At 40.5% G+C, this 22,858-nt stretch overlaps 2 protein-coding genes and 2 pseudogenes across 6 annotated transcripts; 3 read left to right on the forward strand and 1 right to left on the reverse strand.

The window, feature by feature from the left end:
• The first annotated feature begins 3,955 nt into the window (after nucleotides 1-3,955).
• On the forward strand, nucleotides 3,956-6,429 carry LOC149398426 (mediator of RNA polymerase II transcription subunit 4 pseudogene; annotated as a pseudogene). Of its 4 annotated transcripts, none has more exons than XR_016297051.1 (3): nucleotides 3,956-4,601; nucleotides 4,683-4,764; nucleotides 4,874-6,429. The product of XR_016297051.1 is annotated as a mediator of RNA polymerase II transcription subunit 4 pseudogene, transcript variant X4 (transcript). The 4 variants fall into 4 exon arrangements; XR_016297049.1 differs by having other exon boundaries at nucleotides 3,958-4,601; nucleotides 4,869-6,429; XR_016297048.1 differs by having other exon boundaries at nucleotides 3,958-4,458; nucleotides 4,523-4,764; nucleotides 4,869-6,429.
• A 1,560-nt stretch (nucleotides 6,430-7,989) lies between these two features.
• COBL10 (COBRA-like protein 10 precursor) lies at nucleotides 7,990-11,367 on the forward strand. Its single transcript, XM_089614590.1, has 3 exons — nucleotides 7,990-8,572; nucleotides 9,169-9,494; nucleotides 10,237-11,367. Exons 1-3 carry the CDS (start codon nucleotides 7,990-7,992, stop codon nucleotides 11,365-11,367), a joined length of 2,040 nt encoding a protein of 679 aa, XP_089470716.1.
• Nucleotides 11,368-11,843: 476 nt separating this feature from the next.
• Nucleotides 11,844-14,751, reverse strand: LOC149398428 (DDRGK domain protein). Its single transcript, XM_089614952.1, has 8 exons — nucleotides 14,456-14,751; nucleotides 14,243-14,348; nucleotides 13,585-13,688; nucleotides 12,960-13,061; nucleotides 12,714-12,875; nucleotides 12,389-12,445; nucleotides 12,227-12,263; nucleotides 11,844-12,127 (listed from the first exon to the last, which is right to left on the reverse strand). Exons 1-8 carry the CDS (start codon nucleotides 14,579-14,581, stop codon nucleotides 11,919-11,921), a joined length of 903 nt encoding a protein of 300 aa, XP_089471078.1. The 5' UTR covers nucleotides 14,582-14,751; the 3' UTR covers nucleotides 11,844-11,918.
• A 6,137-nt stretch (nucleotides 14,752-20,888) lies between these two features.
• Nucleotides 20,889-22,289, forward strand: LOC149398429 (uncharacterized; annotated as a pseudogene).
• The last annotated feature ends 569 nt before the right edge of the window (nucleotides 22,290-22,858 follow it).

The raw sequence follows: 22,858 nt of genomic DNA on the forward strand, positions 1-22,858 counted from the left end.
TATAAAGCTGAAGGTTCATCGTGGCTAGTGTAGTATTATCGCATGATCGTCCACCAACCATGACTGTCCTCCGACTCTCCTCTCTTCTGATTTCGGAGAAGACCTCCCTTATGCTCGGTAATGGATCACGACCAAGAATACGCTCTCTAACCTCATCTAATTCCTTGTTAAGACCGACAAGAAATTTGAAGACGCGCTCCTTCTCCACCATCTTCTGGAATAGAGCTCGGTCTTTGGAACATCTCCATTCATAGTCCCTGAATATGTCTACCTCTTGCCACAAGGTCTTGAGATCCGTGTAGTATTGAGTGACGGTTTTGTCTCCTTGCATCAGTCTCCACAATTGAGTTTTTAGCTCAAACCATTGTCCTGCATTCTCGAGATCTGAATAGGTCTCGTCCACATCATTCCAAATATCATGAGCAGTAGGAAGGAAAAGGTAGGTTCTACCTACACTCGGTTCCATTGAATTGATCAACCAGGACATGATCATGGAGTTCTTTGCCTCCCATCTTTCGGATTCTTCATCCTCCTTTACTGATTTTCTAATGGAGCTAGATAGATAGCCAAATTTGCCTCGTCCGCAGATAAACAACTTCACAGACTGAGACCATTGTAAAAAATTATTTCCATTCAACTTGTGAGAAGTGATGGATATATTTTGGAAGGATTCAGTGTTTAGGGTGATTGAGGATGAACGAGTAGAACTCGTTGAATCGATACCAGAGGCATCATTGTTTGATTTAGCCATAAGGCTCTGATACCATAAAAGCTGAGAGAATTGAATCCGGAATAATAAACTTCATCAATTCACGGGTTTAAATAAGTACAAAGAATAACTAATAGCTAAAACTCAGTAGCTAACTAGAGAGAAAATAGGGAAACTAACTAATCAGCTAACTAATAAGATAATATCAAATATTTACAAAATTAATATCTAACTAATAAATTAAATTAGCTTTCTCGACAAATTCAAATTCCATTGAGACTCTTAAATGAATTGAGTTGAACTTAAGAAACCCATTTTTTGTACTAGTTCAAAGATTTCACTCACAAGGAAAAAAAAAAACGACTATCAAAAAGCCCAACTCATCGAGCTCACTAAGCCAAAAAAAATCCACATGCTCGGTCCAAGCCCATATCTCCTCGGGAACGAGTTGAGCCCATTTGCTCGGTCAACGCTCGCTAGTTGAACCCCATGGCTTGCCAACACGCCGTGCCTTGCTCGGCCAAACCACATGACGTAGCTCGCTCGGCAACCTTGGCCGATCAGGCCATCCTGCTCGACCACTTATGTCGGCCTCGACCAAGTGAGTAGTCGTGCTCGACCAACATCGCCCGGGGCGAGCCCATGGCTCGACCATGTGAGCACTCATGCTATCCCATCTAGCCAAGGTCCCCTCTACACCCGGACAAAGCCATTCTCTCCGCCATCTTGGCCTAGGCGAGCTCACCACTCAACTAGCCACCTCATCTCGCACAAATGGATCTCACACCTCTCTCTCTCTCTCTCTCTCTCTCAATTTTTAGCTCCTCGTACCAAAGATTCAAATATTGTTATCGATCAAATACCGATGGTCTGGTTTTATTGAGATATTGGTTATCAATGGAGATGTTGACGGAGATTTTATAGATATTTCCAATATTGCTACGAACGTACCGATAAAATTTTTGCGGAGATACCGGTTGTCGACTTCAGATATCGAATGAATATCATATATATATATATGTATATATATATAATTCAAAATAAAAATCCTAATATTAGTTCTATTTTGGTTTTCAAATGATATTAGTGCTGTTTATATTTGGGTTCCTAACAATTTTTATGTTTTTTTTTATTATCTATGAAATGAAATTTGATATGAAAATATTATGCATAATGACATGTGTACTATAAATTCTCTTTGTCTACAATAATTCAAAATTAAAGATAAAAATAAAAAAGAGGTATGCTCTTTCTCTCTCTCTCTCTCTCAATGTTGACTGCCGTAGTGCGCGGTATCGGAGGATAAACCATCCGCGCCCTCTTAGTTCACCCGGAAATCCACATCACAACAAGGAGAAGATAAAGATCCCACCACCTCCTCGATCTTCTCTCCCAAAGCTCCTTGTAGATTGTGGCTTTTATTGTCTAACCCTAATATTTAATCGACATGGTTTTATCTCGACCAATCAACAAAAGCGATCTCCGTCTACATCATAAATCCATGAATCCTCTTGATACAGAGACATTTTCGAGAACCATAAGCGACGCACGTGACGAGTCTCCACACATCACGTATTTTGCAAGTTTGTAAGCGTTATCTAAGAAAAGGCATTAGCATTGCATTATTGAAATAATTATTCGGATCAAAACATTTTATTTGGGGGCTGATGATTTATTAACAACAGATGAAAATGGTGACATAAATTTTATCACGCCTTTTTTTTTTTTTTTTTTTTTTTTTTAGAGTTATTGAAATTTCGTCGCTTTTCATGGAAATTCAAGGACTAATATATATATTTTTTCTGTTGAAAAGATTATAAAAATATAAAACAACAATGAAAATATTGTTTTTTTTAAACTACAATGAAAATATTGTTACTTACGGAATAACTTCTCCATTATCAATCATTTGAGGCAATGTTTGAAATGCCGACGGCCGATAATGTGCCGATGGTCTAAAAAATCGGAAATTGCGGTGGCCGATGGAAATTACGACGGAAATAATGTGAAAATTTGAAAAAAAAAAATCGACGGAAATTGCGGTGGCCGGTTGAAATTGCAATAAAATACGGAAATAATGTTGTGAATTTTTTTTTTTAATTTTTTTTTTATATATAGTCTAACTTTAAACCTAAAACAAAATAATGAAGCAATAGATTTAAAAGTGTCTATTATATCTATTAAAAATAAATACATGAGACTAGTATACATTATTTCTAACGGAAGTGAAGCAGGTGTACTAACAATTGTAAAGCCATTTTTAAATGTACAAAACGGAAAAATAAATACACGAGACTGTTATATCTAATAATTGATTTTTAAAATTCATTTCTAAATCATTGCCTTTTGTTTTTAAAGTGGCATTTGCGGCTGAAGTCACAACTTCAGCCATTTCTTGCATTTGTGTTACTTATTTGCTAAAATTGCATCCGTATCACTTATTTGCATTTTTGTCACCTATAGAAAGTCTAAATTACCCTCACTTACAAAAGAGGCTGGTTCCGGCGGAGATTCGATGAGATTCAGCGCGATTCGAACGTAAAATTCGCTCAACTCACGAGGATGGTGGAGCGGGTTCTGCAGACCGCGCAGACCAGCCCGCCGGAGAAGGAAGCTGGCGGCCGAGTCGCGCCGGAGCGTCCAGGGGTGCGAGCGAAGGCGGCGGCGGTCGGAGATGGAGTGGATCTGCAGAACCGTGCGACCTCGTCGAGCGTGAACCCGGAATCCGGCGCGATTCTTAGATCTAGATCTAAGAATCACGAGGAGGAGGCGGCGACGAAACCATGCTCGGCCGTGAAGGCGTCCCTGAGGGACGTCGGAGTGGCGGCGGCGGCGGCGAGCGTGATGCTGGCCGGGAACGCGATGGCGATGGACCGTCCTGCTCGAAAGCAGCGACGGCGGTCTCGTGTTCGAAAGGAGTCTACTTTTTTTTTTGAAATATTTGACTGCGAGTCTACTTTTTGTAATTTGTTCTGTGAGTCTATTTTTTTTCGAAATATTTGACTGCGAGTCTATTTTTTGTAATTTCTTCTGTGGGTCTACTTTTTTTTCGAAATATTTGACTGCGAGTCTACTTTGAAATCTGCGTAAGGGTATTTTGGTCCTATTTTTTTTTTTATCAAAGTGACATCTATGCAACACTTTTTTTTGTCGTGATTCATTTGCAATTTGGAACCGAATTTGTGACTTTGATGCAAATCTCTCGTTTTTAAAGGCATTTATCGGGCCCTTACCTCAAGCCCTCACCCAAGACCACAATTTTATGATTTTGGCCCATTAGGGCATTTAAATCCCTTCTTCTCAGGCTGAGATTCTCAGCAGCGTGACAAAAAAACAGAGACTGAAATACAATGAGAACGATGAAATACACTGGTCCAACGTTTTAGAAGTTCTAGCACCCACACCTCTTTCTTTTTTTCTTCCTTTTTCTGGCTCTTTGCAGATTTGGACGAAATTCAATGGGAACGATGGCGAACTTTCGCCGAAATCACCGAAATAAATTTGAATCTGCACTACGGTGATCGGCTTTTGGACGGCGTGACGGAAATTTCGTCGACCTCACGCGAATCATCTCTGCAACTCCGGTCGAAACGCGACGACACAGATTTTTCCACGCAAAAACGACGACTTTTCGACGGCAACAAACAACGAAACGCGTACGAAGTCATAAGCGTGCCGGCTTCCTCTGATTAGCGCAATTTCGCCGTAATTTCTCCGGAAATTCCCGAAATTTAAAACCTTGATTTGAGGTAATGAATTTTAGTTCCAAGTCCTAACCTAATTTCCAATCACGCCCAAATCCGTTTCCCTCAGAACTATCTCCGACGACTCTTTCTCTCTTCCTCTCCGACCATCGCTCTCAGCTCTCAAACCACTGACTTCCAACGCCTCAGTACGTTCGTTTCTTATCGTTTTACAAAACCTTGCAATTTGATTTTGCTTCTCTTTTTCGTGAACTGCCATGATGTTTTAGGTTTTTCCATGTGCGGCTCATTGACCTCCGAATAATTGAGTTTCGCCGGCTCGAATTCGGAGTCGGATTTCAGTGTTCTGAGGTAATCTTTTTCTTTTTCCCCCTTTCAAATGTTGTGAAAATTTTTAGATTTTGATCAGACCTGATTTAAGATCAAACCAAACCTAAGGACACTCGCAATCGCAGCGAAGATGCTTCAGCACCAGATAGTTCAGTCTCCGGCGAGGCTCGGGCTGACAAACCCGACCTCTCCGTCGCTCCCGCCGCAAAACCAACAGCCCAACTCACCGTCTCCGGCGGCCTCGAAGGCCCTCCTCCCTCTCCTCCCGCCGCTCCGGCGAGCCCAGTCGCTGCTGGCCCAAATGGCCTCCCTCGCGGCCCGCCTCTTCGAGGTCTCCCCGAACCGCTCCGCCTTCCGCGGCGGCGCCGCCCTCCCCGTCTTCCTCTCCCCCCCGGCGGGCCCCACGCAGCCGCCGCCGGCGGCGGCGGGGTCCACCGCGAAGGAGGTCCTCGCCAACTTCGCGGCCCTCCAAAAGCAGCTCTTCGAGGCCGTGGCTCAGCTCCAGGAGATCCTCGACCTCCAAGACTCGAACGCGAAGGCGGCCCGGGATCTCCGGTCCCGAGACGCCGCCGCGCTCTCCTTCGCCTCGAGGCTCAAGGACGCCGAGCGCCTCCTCGACGCCCTCCTCGACGACTACTCTCACTATCGCAGAACCCCCAAAGACGCCGACGAAGACGAGCTCAGACGAGACGAGAACGATGACGAGGACGAGGACGAGGACGAGGGAGATTCCGCGGCCGCCACGACGACGGTGAAGTCGAGGCTGAGCCTATCGGACGTGCTTTCGTACGCGCACCGGATAAGCTACACCACGTTCGCTCCGCCGGAGTTCGGCGCCGGAGAAGCCCCGCTCCGGGGAGCGCTCCCGCCGGCGCCGCAGGACGAGCAGATGCGGGCTTCGCAGCTCTACGCCTGCGCGGGGCTCGACGTGGGCCTCCCGGCCGCCGAGCCCGAAAGCCGCTCCTTCGAGCCGATGGTGGATCAGCCTCCTCCGGCGCCGGAGTTTGGGCTGTTTCCGGCGAACATCCCGCTGCCGCCGGCGGGGTGGAGGCCGGGGATGCCGGTGGAGCTTCCGCTGCCACCGCCCGGGTGGAAGCCTGGGGATCCCGTGCCGCTGCCGCCGGCGGGGTCGATGCCGTCTTTTCTTCCTCCGCCGCCGCCGCCGCTGCGTCCGGCGAAGCCCGCCGGAGAGACCATCCAAGTCCGGCACGTCGAGCTGGACATCCTCGACCAGGACGACAGCAGCGACTACAGCAGCGACGACGCCTCGTCCTCTGACGACTGACTGCCCCGTCTCTGCTAAAGATTGGGGCTTTATCGAAGGTACAACTCGGTGGAAGTTTCAATTCACGTCCTCCGTTGTGTGTGTTTGTTGTATAAATGGTTTGGCTCTGTTTTTTTGCAACTGAGAAAAATTTATTTATTAAATCATGTAACTTTGAGGCCATCCCTAGTATTCGCTGGAGAACATAAGTTGAATTTTTTGCGGTGTTTACAACAACTAAAGAAGATTTAGAATGCTACTTAGTTCTATGGCAATTCAACATTAGCAAAATAGTCATCTGTACTTTTGTTTTAAGTTAATTGATTCATGTCACCATCAAATTTCTCATCTATTCTATCGATGTCTTGGTAGAAAAAAACTGCGATATCCTCATCTTCAATCTCATTTTGATATTCCCAGTCTTTTCTTGCAACTACAATGATCTGCTGACTAGTATCAATCCCCATCCCAATATGTTTTAGTGGAACATTGTTGGAGTGATCACTATATACACATCAAGCTCCCATTTTGTCTAGCTTATCATTATATACCCATCAAGATCTGAAGATGATATTATCCTTGATGACAGTCTCATTGCTGATGTCGAGCTCAATCCTAGCGCTTTTTTCAAACTCAAGATCTCGGTGAGTTAAAATAATTCCTTGGTCTTGAAATTGCTCGTTTAGCGAATGGGATTGTGGTTTCGCAGCGGCAATATGCTCTTCAACTACTTGAAGATTTTGATTTTTTAGCAGCTCGCCATGTTCACACACCCATGAATCCACATGTTCTCTCAATTGTACTGGTGGAGATTCGCTCGCTAAACCTTCCCATTATCGAAAGCTGGTTGGGAAGCTCTTGTATTTGACTATCAGTAGACCTGATATAACATTCAGTGTCAAATCCCAGCTCAAGGCTTTTTCGGATGCTGATTGGGCCACCTGTTATGACACGAGAAGGTCGATTACTGGGTTCTGAGTGTTTTTGGGTGACTCGCTGATTTCTTGGAAATCCAAGAAACAAACCGCAGTCTCGCGCTCGTTAGTTGAGGTTGAGTATCGATCGTGCCATTGCAGCGGCAATGAGTGAAGTTTCGTTGATTTGAGGACCAAGCAATCCTCACCGGTGGTTTTGTTTCGTGACAATCAGGTGGCGATCCACATTGTCTCTTACTCAGCATTTCACGAACGTACTAAACACATTGACATTGATTGCCATTTTGTCAGGCATCATCTTCAAGAAGGTGTATTGAAGCTGTTGCTCAGATCTTTCATGAGCAAGCTGGCCTTGTTTGATATGTACCGTCCACCTTGAAGGGGCATATTAGAGTTATATAGTCGTTTATTAGCTTACGGTGTCGTACAATTTAGATTATTCTTTTATACATTCAAGCTATGAGAATTCAACAATCTTTCTCACACTGAGAAGACAGTTTTCTCCCAGACACTCATTGGTGATCCATCGTATTAGTCGTTAATTCTAAAATTAATTACCAAATCTAAAAACTAAAATTTAGCTATTATGTGAAAGAAAAAAAATACTGCATCACGCATAATTTCTAGTAATAATATTACTAACAATATAATGAAATCAGCATTGGCTTTTCTTATTTATTTATTTACTTATTTGGGGATAATTGGAGTTTTAAATTCAACCATTATTGTTATTCCCTTATTATTATTATTATTATTAAGAAATGTCGATAAAAAAGACATAATTAAAAAGACAGCCATTTTCATGCATCAACATTACAAGTAACTAATACATCTCCCAAAAATTCCTGCGAACCCATCGCTTTAAACCAATAATGGAAAACCAAATATATACACAACCTTCCTTGACCAGGACATCTCTCTCTCTCCCCACCAATAAAACTTCTCTCTTTCTCTCTCATCTTGGGAGGCAGGAATACCAGAACCCGCGACGATCAATTGATCGATCGCGACGGTGAAAAGCCAGAAAAATAAAATACAAAAATCGCAATGAGAATAAAAGTACTCGGGTTCGCATTATTACTAGGGCTATTATGGCCCGTAATCCACGGCCAAGACTACGACGGAGGAGTGGTCTCCGGCGACAACCCGGCGACCCCGGCCTTGCCGGAGCAAAACCGGTGCAACGGAATCTTCGTAACTTACACGTTCATATCCCGCGAAAAGGAGTTTCCGCGGCTCAAGAACGTCTCGGCTCAGCCGTGGGCGTTCAAGGCCGAGGCTTCGGTCCTCAACGCCGGCGACGACGAGCTCCAAGCCTGGAAGGTCTTCGTCGGGTTTCAGCACCGCGAGATTCTCGTCTCCACTGACGGGGCGGTCGTGGTTCCGGCGGACGACGGTGTCGGCGGTGGCGCCGGCGGAGGGCAGTTTCCGGTGGAGGTTGGAAACGGGACGTATTTGAGCGGCTCGGATTTGAAGACGGCTATCGATACCGCCGGAGATCTTGATCAGATCGAGGCTCGGGTTTCGATCACCGGGACGATGTTCGGGTTGAAATCCGGGGCGATTCCGATGCCGAAGACGCTCCGGCTTGAGAATGATGGCTATGATTGCCCGCCGCCAAGGATTCATGGTTAGATTTTATTTATTTATTAATTTTACGTGGGTTATGCTCATGCATGCATGCACGAGTGGTTATCTCATTATATTTACCGCAATGGAACAGATTTTTTTATGTTTTATAATTGTGATATAATAAAAGTATGAAGAATTTAAGTACGTTTTTAGAAATCGAACAAAAAAAAAAATGGAAAAATATTAAATCTAGAAACTTAAATATTTCATCTAAACATAAACGAACTTTGTAAGTACAAATTAGAATTAGAATTTGTAAATATAATTGGGACCGCGTATGATTGACTACATTATAAGTACAATACTTGCAATAGGTTTTGTAATTTATCATACAAAAACTTGGTAATTAAGTAATTACACGTTGAAAGAAAGAAAAAAAAAATAGTGATGGTTGCCCCATATATGAAGGATTTCGCCCACCCTATTGTACAAAACTCGCAAAGGAAATGTAGGCTAATTAAATTAACCTTTAAAAACTCATAAATATTGTAAAGAGCTATGGATTTTTTTTTTTTTTTTTTTTTTTTGTTAATTAGCATTTATATAGTTAGAAAATCAAATTTTTTTTTTAACTTGTTAATGAACAAAATACAGGAAAGAGCGCAATGTACGTGTGTTGTACGAGCAATCCGAAGTACAAGGCGAAGAAAGCGAAGGCGACAAAATTCTCGCCGCAGCAGAAAGGGGATTTATCGATAACATACGACGTTCTCCAAGCTTACTCGGAGAATTATTTGGGGCAAGTGACGTTGGACAACAACCACGCGTTGGGGCGTTTGGACCATTGGAATCTGACTTGGGAGTGGACCCGAGGAGAGTTCATCAACACCATGCGTGGGGCCTACACCCACAAACACGACGCCTCTCCTTGCATCTACGGCCCCGCTGGCATGTACTACACCGGCCTCGATTTCTCTCAGGTACGCCAATAACAACGATATTGATAAATAACTATTGTCAATTTTATGTAAATGACGACATTATACCTTAAAAATACGTAATTATGCCACGTTTATTATTTTTGTTGATTTTTCCTTGGACGTTCAAAAATTTTATTGAAAAAAGGTCAATAAAATGAATAGATGTGGCATAGTTATGCATTCTAAGGTATAATGTAGTCATTTTCATAGAATTGAGGGTACAAACCTAGCGTTTATAAAAATCAAAGGTAGCAATGTAACATTTCACTTAAAGTCAAGGTATATAAACATCATTTTCCCTTATCTAATCAAGTTTTTTTTTTTTTTTTGCGCAAATAATCTAAACTATTACCAAGTAGACATTTTGATCTCTAGTTTAATTTTTTTAGAAAAATAGTACGATCATTATTCATTTTGGAATATTTAATTTAATCTTTTTTATTTATTTATTATGAAATCGATAGCTTAGAGAAGCTTAAATTATATATGTCAATGAAAAAAAAAAGGTGAAAGATATAGCACAGGAAAAAAAAATTGCATTTAAATTAATTTTTGTCTTCATATTCTCCGCGATATGTTTAACTCACGTTTAACTACGCGCTTTAAATGTCCAACGTTTTCAAGTAACTTGTTTCTACGAGAAAATTTGAAGTACTTAGAATATGATATAAATATTAGAAAAGTTATTTTTTCTTCTAAGCTAATTGACACATTTTTGTATCAAAATATGGTGACACTCTAGGTCATGAGCTGCGAAAAGAGGCCAATAATCTCGGACCTCCCGGCGGACCGAAAGGACGACGAGAAGGTCGGAAAACTCCCGTATTGCTGCCGGAACGGGACGCTCTTGCCGGGCGTGATGGACGAGAAGAAAGCCCGGTCCATATTCCAACTCCAAGTCTACAAAGTCCCGCCGGACCTCAACCGGACCGCCCTCTTCCCGCCCCGAAACTGGGCCATCGAGGGCGTCCTCAACCCGGACTACAAGTGCGGGGCCCCGATCCGGGTCGACCCGACCGAGTTCCCCGACCCCTCGGGCCTCCAAGCCGTCACGCTCGCCATCGCCAGCTGGCAAGTCACGTGCAACATCTCTCGCCCCACCGCGAAGAGACGGTCCAAATGCTGCGTCTCGTTCTCGGCTTTCTACAACGACTCGGTCGTCCCGTGCGACACTTGCGCGTGCGGTTGCGGGCCCGAGGAAGCCGTCCCCGTCCCCGGGCCCGCTTGCGACCGGGACGCCCAGGCTCTCCTGCTTCCGGCGGAGGCGCTCTTGGTCCCTTTCGCGAACCGGAGCGAGAAGGCCCGGGCGTGGGCCCGGCTCAAGCACATGAGGGTCCCGGCCCGGCTCCCGTGCCCCGACAACTGCGGAGTCACGATCAACTGGCACGTCAACGCGGACTATCGAAAGGGTTGGACGGCTCGGATCACTCTGTTCAATTGGATGGAAGAGGCTTTCGAGGATTGGTTCTCGGCGGTCCAGATGGGCCGGGCCTACGACGGGTACGAGAACGTCTACTCCTTCAACGGGACCCGCCTCCCCGAGCTCGACGGGACGGTCTTCTTCCGGGGCCTTCCCGGGCTGAACTACCTGATGGGCGAGACCAACGGGACCGGGACATCCCGTGGGGTCCGCGTCCCGGGGAAGCAACAGTCGGTGATGTCGTTCTCGAAGAAGAGGACGCCGGGGATCAATGTCCAACGGGGCGACGGGTTTCCGACCAAGGTCTACTTTAACGGGGAAGAGTGCGATCTTCCCAAACATTTTCCGACCAAGAGCTCGGGGCATCGCTCGGCCCGCCCGGCTAATTTGTTGTTGCCGCTTCTGTTTGTCGTCGTCGTTTACATCGTTGTCGTTGTTCGGGGGTTGAATTGATGAGATCTTCTTCCCGGGGTTTATTTTTTGTTCTTCTGGTAAATCTCTCTGTTTACTAATTTAATTCATGTAGGTCCTATGAATGTGACAATAACCTTTTTTTGTTGATATAATGAAAAAAAAAAAAAAAAAAATCAACCGTTAATCATGAACCTGGCTTTTGGGACACTGATGATGGTCAATACGAGGGTTTGAGACCAATGTTATAACAATTAAATCAGATTAAGTGAAAAACGATTTTTAATTTTTTTTTTTTTGAGAATTTTGTGCCATGTATTGAAATTTATTCTCTGTTATATAGCTAGTTAGCTCTACGAGTGTGGTACTATAGATTATCTATGCTAATGATCGATTTAATGACTTAATAGTAGCTTTTTTTTTTCGTTTTTCTTTTCAAGTCTTTTTATATTTCTATGTTTGTATTAATACCACGTATTTAGTGTTTGAGATAGTTACGAATTAAGAGCACATTTAAGTCCATCCCAACGCTGCAAATTTTCATTATATTTCATTATAATTTCGTCAGTTTTACATGCACGGCAATGATAACATCAAGATACCAAAATCTCCTCCGTGTCACCGCTGATGTCTTCTACGAATTGGGGTTTCGATTCCAAGTCGATGAACTGGTTGGACTTACTAGCTAGATGTGAAATACTGACCCGACCCCGGCTCTTGATATACTCCGTAACGGCTCTCATTTCTTCCTGAGATATGTATATATACTTTCCTCTATCGTCCATTACACCAGAGAGTCGCCCTAGCACCACACACACACACACAGTGTAGAATATAAAATAAAGTCTAATGCAACTTTTTAAACAATCGATTAGAAAAAAAAAAGTCACGGCTAACACACCCATGCTCTCCAAAGAGGCGATTCGGTTGATACATTCCTGCGCGGAGAGAAATCCAATCAGAAAAGCATATGAATGGACTTTGGTGTCATAATGAGAGATGGAGATTGTAAAAATAAGAACTAATATAGAGGGGGGGGGGGGGGGGGGGGGGAAACTTTTACCTGAGTCTTTAACTTGAATTCTGCAGCCAGTTCTTCTAAAGGAACACACTTGTGTTTCTGCGAAAATGAATTGCAGATCAAAATATACGAGGAAATAGTAAGCTTGATAAAAAAAGACCAAGAAATACCTCATTTGGAACTAGCATTCATGTTAATTTAAATTAGATATAATCTCTTCGATTCAGATGGTGGAATCTTAGGAATGATATATGGGCTGAGCTCTTTTTTTTTTTTGGCTGATTTTTTTAAAATGCTGTGGCTTGATTAAAAAGAACGACACCCAAAAATAATCATTCTAGCAGATAAGAGGTGAAGGAAGTTATACCCTGATATACTCCACAAAATCATTAAGCAAACCCCGAGACCCATCTTGATCTTCATTATCCAAAGTGCCCTCAGCGTCCACTGAGAATTCACCTTTCCATTTTTGAAATTCCAGTGCAGCTTCTTCCTCCTCCTTGGCCTTCTTCGCCGCTGCTTCCTCTTCCTACACCAACATAGTCGATACTCGTAAAAAAAAATGGTAAAACGGACACAAAGTTGAAAAATAAAATTGCGAAGAGTTGCTCACCAGCTTACGCTCTAACGCCTCACGCTCCTCGTCTTTCTTCCTCCTCGCTTGGTCATAGTACTCTTGCTTTAAGTGCTTAGACTCCCGAGAAGCTTGCTCAGCCTAAACAAAATGGATAAAAGTTAACCAAGCACGTCCGTGGAGCTCAAAACCAAAGACCAAAAACCCTGTCGATTTACATGATTCCAATATCATTCTTCTTTATAACCGTGGTGTCCAAGTTAATCCGGACTAAAATCCACGAGGCCCTGGCATTATCAATCGGAAGACTATGCCCCAATTGTTGCGTATGGGGTGAATCGAACTAGGGATTCGAAAGGTCCCAAGAATCACTTACCTTTAGACCAACCCCTTGGGATTACATTTCCCATATTACTCTGCCCAAAATTCATTTCTACTAGACGATAGCAGTCAAGTGTGTCATTCGTGCTCAAAAGTCCAATGACCCAACTTCCATGAAAACCAGTTGAACAAGAGCTTTTCTTGATACTATCTTTTTTTATAGGAGATTTTTCGATATAAATGACAAGCGAAAATCAACCAAGGAAAGTGAAAACAGAAACTTCAAACAGCTTTTATCAATCGACGACAAAATACGCTGAAATTGTACACATATATTCATTACCTGTCGTTGTGCCTCACGTTCTTGTCGCTTCCTTTCCCTTTTCGTCATCGCACCAGCTTCATACTCACCAGCCCCACCTTCGTCATCAATTTCATCAACAGATTCTGCACAAAGGAAAACACCACGCTATGAATCACAACCATTCGTGTCCACTAAAACAAAGCCATAGAAATCTAGCTAGAGAATCTATCAAGTACAACCGGCGTTTCAAACAATTAAGCCACATATGAACCGCATTGTAGACCACAATCTTCCTATCAGTCCGTTTCATAGTGAATCTATCAAAACCATATATATACCAGGGTCCAAACAAGTACTCACTATGCATCAATTTCAAAATCCAGAAACTCTGAGATTGTAAAGACATATCAAAAGTCTCACTGCCTCAGCAATGAATACGCAAGAATATAAAAGGCAAACATGACCACATTTTAAACAAAACCTAGAAAGTGCCCCTCTTAATCCTCGATTCAAAAAACATCAAAGTTATAGATAATTTCATTTGAATGTACAATAAGCCATGAACAAAACCCAATTTGACAAAATATTTCAATTTTCGAAGAATACTTAATTCGGAACCAAAACAATCACGAATTTGATATGAATTTTTTTTGTTCTGAAGATGATATCATATCAAACGCCGAAACAGAAGTCAAACCTTCACGAGCTGGCGGAGCTGAAGAAGAGCTGGCTCCGGCAGCCGGTCTCCGCCGCATCCGCCGCGCCGCTCCAGTGGCTCGTACCGCAGTTTCTCTCTGCGCAACCTGAATCGATTCGCAAGCGAAAAAAAAAGGAATTGCTTTCGATTCGCTAAGAGGAACAAAAAAAAAAAAAAAATTAAAGCTCGAGAGAGTGAAGAGTGAAACAAAACCTGAGGCTCTCCCTCTACTTCTTCTTCGCGTTGAGATCGAGAATCGTGACGGCGTTTCCAGATGAAAAGAGGGATCAATGCGAACACCAGAAGCATCGAAAGAATCACCGCCAACATCTCCTCCATCTTCGAAGCTGATTCAGATCGTCTAGTCTCTCTCTCTCTCTCTGGTAATAGTATTTCGGGGACAACGATCAGGAAGTGAGATTGGTGCAGAAGAGAAGAGAAGAGAAGAGAGCTTTAACGGACGTCGTTTAGAGTCTGACCTTCGTTTTCTTCGCTCTGCCTTGTGTAACCGCTTCTCTTTCACATCAATTGTAAACGACAAAAAAAATAAAACGAAAAATGTTGGAAACGACATTCACGAGGAAGACTAGAAACAAAAATGACATTAGAAACATTTCTTTTTATCATTAATTGGACTTGCTTTAAGAATGCCCCTTTAACGTTTTTCTCCTACAAATGCCTCACATTTACACGTATTTTTGCACTAAAAAAGACATTGATTTGAAAACAAACATGGAATAAAACATAAATACTTATAGCCAAAACTAAGAAGGACTGCTCCCCGACGACGGCACATGGATTTTCTTCTCGTCACGATGACGCAGATGGAGCTCCGAGTGTCGAGGCAAGATGCAATCTGGCGATGATGGAAGGTGGAGAGAGAGTGTGGTTCGGTACGAACCGAAACTTCTAGGTTCCGGTTTATCCTGATTGTACCGATTCCAGTGACGGAACCCATATTCATATTAACCATACCAACCAATATATAATTTAGTGGGTAAATTTGGGAAGTTTTGAAGTTCTCCGGTTGCGACACCCAAGATTAATGTCTCATATGTTTCCCACTTAATCATTTCTCAAATTTACATATAATTTTATACTATGGAAGATATAGATTCATATCGCGCAAAAAACTTGGGCATCTACATCCAAATCCCAATAAAATAAAAGGATTTTGTTTTTCTAGCGCTCTTATGATCCTCTCTTGTATCTACATGCCACAAGATTTGGCCTTCGATCGTCTTCGCGAGTAGTTGGGCAAGAAGGGCACAAATTTTCATCTACCAAATTCGAAGCTGAGACTATAGTATAACACCTTGATAAAAACAAATCAGTGGCCCATTCTTCTAGAATCTCCACATGTTATCGTCACAATCGTGTCAAACTATGTGCTAATAAGTTTGTACTCCACATACTTATGCCTAATCTTCTCCCCAAAATTACAATTCGTTTTTTATGTGGGACTTTTTTCAAGCATGCGTGGTTAAACTTGTACACTTTATAGTTTTTAGAAGCATTACACATTATATAAGGGTCTTCATGGTATTAAAATTCGGGCGCTCTTGCAATATAGTCGAATTGAAACGTAAATTTCAATTTAGCCAATATTTTGAAAATTTTGATTAATTATCCAGCACTTGCTATTAACTGCTAACTTTTCATGCGAATGCTCATGTTGCCTCCCTTTTGCATGTACGCGTTACTTTTCTTTTCTCCAGAATACCCGTAGTAAAATCCCCAGTAAGGGTATACCATAAATTTGAGGACGGCGCGGTAACTCAAACCTTACTATCAATTACTTAGCAATAAATAATGTCCTTCCTTGTTTTACTGGTGGACTCTCACAAACCGTCTCTCGCATCATCACAGACCCACTCCAAAAAAGAGAAAATCAATTTAATTTGAAGTTTAAAAACTAAAGTTCAAACATAAGGCAAACTTGGCTTCAGAATGGATTTATGTTCCGAAACCACCGGAATCCAGGTTGGACGGAATCCAAATGTTTGGTATCGTTCCGATTGGGTCTAGATTTTGGAATCGGAATTCCATTGTCCAAATCGTACGACAAGAAACTAAAGGAATAATATTGGAAGTGACATTATTGAAGAAGAATAAAATAAAAATATTATCAATTTCAACTTTTATCATGATTTAATTGACACATTCTCTGCTCCATTAACAACGAAAGTTTTTTTTTTCAAAAAATTTATTTCTCTTGCTAAAATAAATAAAATTGTAGGATAATTTTTACAATTTTCATGCTTAAGTAACAACTTAACTAAAAATTCATTTGGTAATAACGGAAAAGGCTATGTAAGAAACTTTTGACAGACGGATAACAATGGAAAAACGTTACTTCTTAGCGACAATTGAAAGGTGGGCGGGTGCCTCGGTTCGACGGTGTTTCACTACGCTATATTCATCGGCTCTCACACACCTTTTCTCCTAGGAGGCGCTTGAGTGAGCTCCGATTTTCCACGATTCGATTGGGACGAATATAAACAGTCAGTCTCTAAGCTCGTTACACTCTTATAAAAGTGTTAGAAGTCGACGACTACATTACACTTATATTCATGGTGGCCCCGCCCCTCTCATTGTGTTTTTCAACTTTTTGGTGGCTCGTTCCACGCACGAAGTTGGACCCATATGTTATTGTTATTATTATTTTTGTACTTTTGCTGATTCTAATGACGGAATAGAAATCCTGAGAGTACAATCACGGAGTTCCCAAGAGATTAAGTTTTTGTATATTTGAAGCTCTATTGCTAAGGTCTCTTGATCTAGGTTGATCCCATCAAATAGAGTTTTATGTCAAAGAGCACATGTTGTGCTAGATATTTTTGTATATATTGGTTCTTCAGGGAATCAGGTACGCATATATTGTATTGAACGCTTTCATTGATTCCATCGATGAGTCTAAATTGACATGAAATCAAATTTATGTTATATTGAAACTTTCAAAATCTGTATTAATACTTATTTACTCGTCTACCTAATGAATTCGTTTGATATTAAAAATTAAAAAATAAAAGTAAAACATTTCCATCTAGCGCATCGCACAACCATGGACGGCTTCCCTCAACTTATAGAAATTTTATATTTTACACACAATATTTTATTCTTTAGCTAATAGTTATATTTTTTTTCATAAGAACAATTTGTAACCAATGTAGAAAATAAAATTGAGAGATGATAAAAATCCATTTGTCTGTTTCAGTTTATAGTGATGATGGAAAAAAGCTACGATAATAAATTTCGACTGAGTAGTCCTAAGCCCTAAACATTGATATGTCCGTACTCACTATTTATAAACAACAACGCGGCATATAACATAAACAAGTATGTTAAAAAAATAAAAATAGGTTATATTTGGACATTGGTGCAAAGGAAGAGCACCGATACCCCTTTTAAAAAAACTTGTGTTTTCCATAATCACTAGGACAAAAGAGGCTCTTAGATGCAACATTTGTTACATCTAAAAGTCGTTTAGAAGCGACACTCGATGCGACTTTTGTCGCATTCAATATTCCGCATCTAAAGGTCTTTTCGCATCCAAAAGTAATGGATCGACCTTTAGATGCGACAATTACGGATGGCAGGTATTGGTGGATTTAGATGCGACAATTACGGATGGCAGGTATTGGTGGATTTAGATGCGACATTTCGCATCAAAATGTTAGTAAAAACAATAGATTAGACGTCGCTCTATAACCAGCGACATCAATTCCTTTAATTTGTTTATTCCCATTTATTGACGATGGAGATAAATCAGAGAGAGAGAGAGAGAGAGAGAGAGAGAGAGAGAGAGAGAGAGAGAGAGAGAGAGAACCTGAAATGAACAGTGAGGGCAGAAGCGGGCGGTCTGAGCGTTGGTGGTTGGAGAGCGATGGTTCGCGAGGGGGGACGGCGATGGTCAGAAAAGAGAAAGAAGAAGAACAAATGAGACAGAAAATAGAAAGAAATGTTTTAAATATAGTTGACCCAGAAAGGCAAAATTGTCCTGTCAATAAATGAAGAAAAAAATTGAAAAAATAAAGAGCCTGTTTGGTAGTTCACTCAAACTGTTTTTTTTTTTTTTTCTGTTTTTGTTTTTATATAGTTGTAGTTTAAAATTTTTTTGCAATTGTTTTCAAATAACTGTTTGGTAAGGATTTCAGTTTTTTTTATTCAGTTTTTTGTAATTGAAGTGTAATAATTCACATAAGAATTAGACGTCGAGATATATACTAATTGAAAGTCTTTGCTGCGAATATAATGGTCGTACCTTTACTAATAATGATTGTTCACAAGTTCATCGGAAAACACCGTTTGTCTTTGTAGTCAATACAGCAAATATCAAATTTTGATACATAATGTTGACTAAAAATAGTGAAAACTCATGTGCTCAACGAGAGGATCACGACCAATTAATAGTTTGTAAAATGGAGTTCCGATTGTTTAAAATTTGCCATAATTGTAAAACTTAAGTTTTCCGGGAAACGAAAACAAATTCGATAATCAAAAGTGAGGAAAATGAAATGATGTTGATATGAGAGAATGAAATGTCAAGAGGATATATTAAAAAAAAATTAAAAAAAAAGTTAAAAAAGTTGAGTGAAATATTAGAAAACACCTAAAAACTGTTTTCCGATTTTTTTCATTAAAACAGAAAACAGTTTGAAAACTTTTTGAGTTGTATTATGAGAATCATCAAACAAACAGTCAATTCAGTTTTTTTATAAAACTGTTCAAGTTAGAAAAATTAAAAACAGTTTTCAAATGAAGAAACAAACATGACCAAACCCACTCAATTTTTCAAAGATACGACAAATGTCGCAAACAATACGTAGTGAGATCTTTAGATGAGACATGTTGCGTCTAAAGGTTAAACATCTAACTAAAAAGATTTTTTTTTTCAAAATTTGGTCAAACTTTTAGATACGATAAGTTGTATCCAAAGGTCTTTCAGATGCGACATGTCGCATCCAAAATTTATCCGCATCTAAAAGTCTCTTTTGTGGCAGTGAATATCGCTCATTTAAGCAAGGTAGCAACTTTTGCATTCGAGGTGACCTTATTACAAAAAGTAGAAACATTACACACAGTGACGGACCCACTAAGGGGCCAGGGTGGGCCAGTGACCCCCCTGAAATAATAAAAAAAAATTAATGGACTTTGACTTTGTATACAGATAAATTTGATGGGCTGGGTTTAATTCTTTGGGCTTGGCAAATTAATTGGCTGAGTTGAGTAAATGAATATACATAGTCTTGGTTGTACATGATTATTTTTTGGCTGATTAGCTGTACAAGATTATTCCACTTATGCAACGATTTGTCTTCTTCAAGACTTCAGAATCACCATTTTTTTCCTTCATAATATTGGCTTTTGGCAAATAGCTAAACAGAGCAGTGGCAACATATTTTCTTCTTTTTTGCCAATTGAAAGCAAGTTTTATGTTTAACTTTAACATGTGTTTAAGTTTATTGTGTATCTTGTATTAACAATGGATATATTGTTCCATTGTTCCACTGTTCCACTTTCAGAGTGATATGTTCAACTTTGATGACATCTTTTTTTTTTGTTAAAAAAAATGACATCTTTAAAAAAAAAAAAAAAACAAGGCTTCATCTTCATTAGTTTTCTGCTATTAGCATTTAGCAAGACACAAAAGCCAGGTTTCATTGCAAATTATTTTGGCAATTTAAGAAGACTTATTTAGTGACAAATATGATATTTGACAGATTATCTATTTGGCTCTAATATTATTTATTTATTTATTTGTGAAATAGGTATGTTGAAGTTTTTGAAGAGATCATTAGACTCACCAATTCCTTCGGGGAAAAATGACGATGGAGCTAAATTGAGAAAAGATGAATTTGATCCAACAAACCACGAGGCGGATCCCGGGAAAAGAATTCCTATTTCGGATTACCATCCTAATATTCGAGACGATGTACGGAGAGCATACATACTAAAAGGTCCTTGTCAACCAAGTCTTGTTTTTTTTTTTCCATTCAAAAATTATGGAGAGAAGCGACGGCGTTTCAATCGCGCATGGTATCTTCAATATTCTAATTGGTTGGAATATAGCGAGACAAAAGATGCTGCGTATTGCCTTTGTTGTTATTTATTCAAATCAAACATGGGTGATCAAGGGGGCGGGAATTGTTTTGTTGGTGAAGGGTTTACAAATTGGGAAAAAAAGAGAAACTTGACGCTCATGTTGGAGGCCACAATAGTACTCATAACCAAGCTTGGAGTAAGTTCGAGGCACTAAGAAATCAAAAACAACATCTCGAGCATGCTTTGATGAAACAAACTGATCAAGCTCTAAGAGCACATAGAGTGCGATTGAATGCATCGATTGATTGTGCTCGGTTTCTATTACGACAAGGGATTGCCTTTCGCGGTGATGATGAAACGGAAAACTCAAGAAATCAAGGTAATTTTCTCGAGCTTTTAAAGTTTCTAGCTGAGCATAATGATGAAATAGATTATGTTGCTTTGAAAAAGGCTCCTAAAAATCACAAGTTGACGGCTCCAAGCATTCAAAAGGAAATTGTAAAGGCCATAGCCGACAATTATGATCATCAAGAAAGATATGGGTGATTCATACTTTTCTCTTTTAGTTGATGAATCTCGTGATATTTCGATGAAAGAGCAAATGGCTATGGTGTTGCGTTACATGGATAAAAATGGTTGTGTAGTCGAGCGTTTTGTGGGTATTGAACATGTTACTAGTACAAGAGTTCTTTCACTTAAAGGTGCAATTGATCACTTCTTTTCTAGACATGGTTTGAGTATTTCAAGATTACGTGGACAAGGTTACGATGGAGCTAGTAATATGCAAGGAGAGTTTAATGGTTTGAAATCGCTTATTTTGAAGGAGAATCCGTATGCTTTTTATGTTCACTGCTTTGCTCACCAACTCCAACTTGCTCTCGTAGCGGTGGCTAGAAAACATATTCAAGTTGCAAGCCTATTCCTTACTATTGCTAGTGTCATCAATGTTGTTGGAGCTTCCGCTAAACGTTGTGATATGCTTCATCAACTACAAGCAACCAAGATAGTCGAGGATCTTGACAATGGAGAGATTCTTAGTGGACGAGGCTTAAATCAAGAAACTATGGTTAAACGTTCTTCAGATACACGGTGGAGCTCACATTATGATTCATTGATTAGCTTGTTAACTATGTTCTCAGCTACAATTGATCGTCTTGAAATAATTGCAGATGAATGGCGGAGTTATGAGCAAAAATTTGAAGCGAATAATTTGTTGGGTATGATACAATCTTTTGAGTTCATTTTTACTCTACATTTGATGAAAGCCATATTGGGAATCACAAGCGAGTTCTCGAAGTCTTTACAAAGAAGGGATCAAGATATCGTGAATGCTATGACTTTGGAGAAAATATCCAAGTGAAGATTACAAGTGATGCGAGATGAGGGATGGCAAGCATTCTATGATCAAGTTGTTTCTTTTTGTGAAAAACACGGAATTGATGTTCCCGACATGGATGGTGTATTTAAAGCTCGAGAAAGATCAAGACGTAAAGTTCAAGATCCGACGAATATGCATTACTTCCGTGTGGACTTGTTCTACTCAGTTATTGATATGCAACTTCAAGAGTTGAATGATCGTTTCACAGAGGCCAACACCGAGCTTCTTTTATGTGTAACATTTTTGTGTTCCAATGATTCATTTTGTGGTTATGACAAGCAAAAATTGATTCGTCTTGCTCAAATTTATCAAGAAGACTTCTCTCCTATTGAGCTTTTGAAACTTGAAGATCAACTCGAAACATATATTCTTGATGTGCGCTCCAACGAGAACTTTGATAGATTGCAAGGGCTTGGAGATCTTGCGAAGAAGATGGTCGAGACAAAAAAGGATAAGGTATATCCTTTAGTCTTTTTGCTTATTACGTTTGCATTAATTCTTCCCGTCGCTACCGCATCAGTTGAAAGAGTATTCTCTAGTATGAATTATGTGAAAAATCGCTTACGCAATAGAATGGGAGATCGATTCATGAATGACAACTTGATCGTGTATATTGAGTGTTAAACTTTTTGTTTGGTGAATTAAAAAAATATTGATTACTTTTTTTATTTGTGTCCCCCTCCCCCCCTGAATTCCTAGATTCGTCACTGATTACACACATACTACAAAATTACAAGTGTTCTTCAAGTTGTCAAATAGAGAAATGTATATATTAAATTGATTTGTATGGTGGAATTTTCGTGCTAGTCCCCTCCTTGCGTTTTTTCTTAGTGGCTCGTTCCACGTGCAAAATTGGACTTTTATATTATTTTATGTTTTGTATGGTGGCTTGTTCTAATGATTTTGCAGAACTCATTGGTGGAGTTGTCAAGAGAGTAAGTTTTTGCAGGCCTGAGGCAATCTTTCTTCAGTCTATATTGGTCTAAGTTGATCGAGTTTGCCCATCAAATACAGATCTTTGTTAAAGAGTACATTTCATGCTAGATTTTCCTGTACGTCATTACTAAATTGACTTGAGGTAGTGTTTGTGGCTTCGTTCGCCTAGACTATTAATTAATGATCGAAGTAACACTCTAGGGAATTCGAAAAGATTGGCCGTGCAACTCGGGGAATATTAAGTTGGAATCGCTAGT

Source organism: Urtica dioica, chromosome 5 (assembly GCF_054948205.1).
Source record: "Urtica dioica subsp. dioica isolate 48M chromosome 5, U.dioica_male_clone48M_v1_H2, whole genome shotgun sequence".
Taxonomy (NCBI): domain Eukaryota; kingdom Viridiplantae; phylum Streptophyta; class Magnoliopsida; order Rosales; family Urticaceae; genus Urtica; species Urtica dioica.

Bases quoted from the DNA above. Each gene is read 5' to 3' on its own strand.
- COBL10 (XM_089614590.1), top strand. From the start codon at position 7,990: ATGAGAATAAAAGTACTCGGGTTCGCATTATTACTAGGGCTATTATGG. The intron at 8,573-9,168 runs GTTAGATTTTAT...AACAAAATACAG, and splicing joins CCCGCCGCCAAGGATTCATG to GAAAGAGCGCAATGTACGTG. The intron at 9,495-10,236 runs GTACGCCAATAA...GTGACACTCTAG, and splicing joins CCGGCCTCGATTTCTCTCAG to GTCATGAGCTGCGAAAAGAG.
- LOC149398428 (XM_089614952.1), bottom strand. From the start codon at position 14,581: ATGGAGGAGATGTTGGCGGTGATTCTTTCGATGCTTCTGGTGTTCGCA. The intron at 12,264-12,388 runs GTAAAAGTTTCC...CTCTCCGCGCAG, and splicing joins AATTCAAGTTAAAGACTCAG to GAATGTATCAACCGAATCGC. The intron at 12,128-12,226 runs GTGTGTTAGCCG...GTGTGGTGCTAG, and splicing joins CGCCTCTTTGGAGAGCATGG to GGCGACTCTCTGGTGTAATG.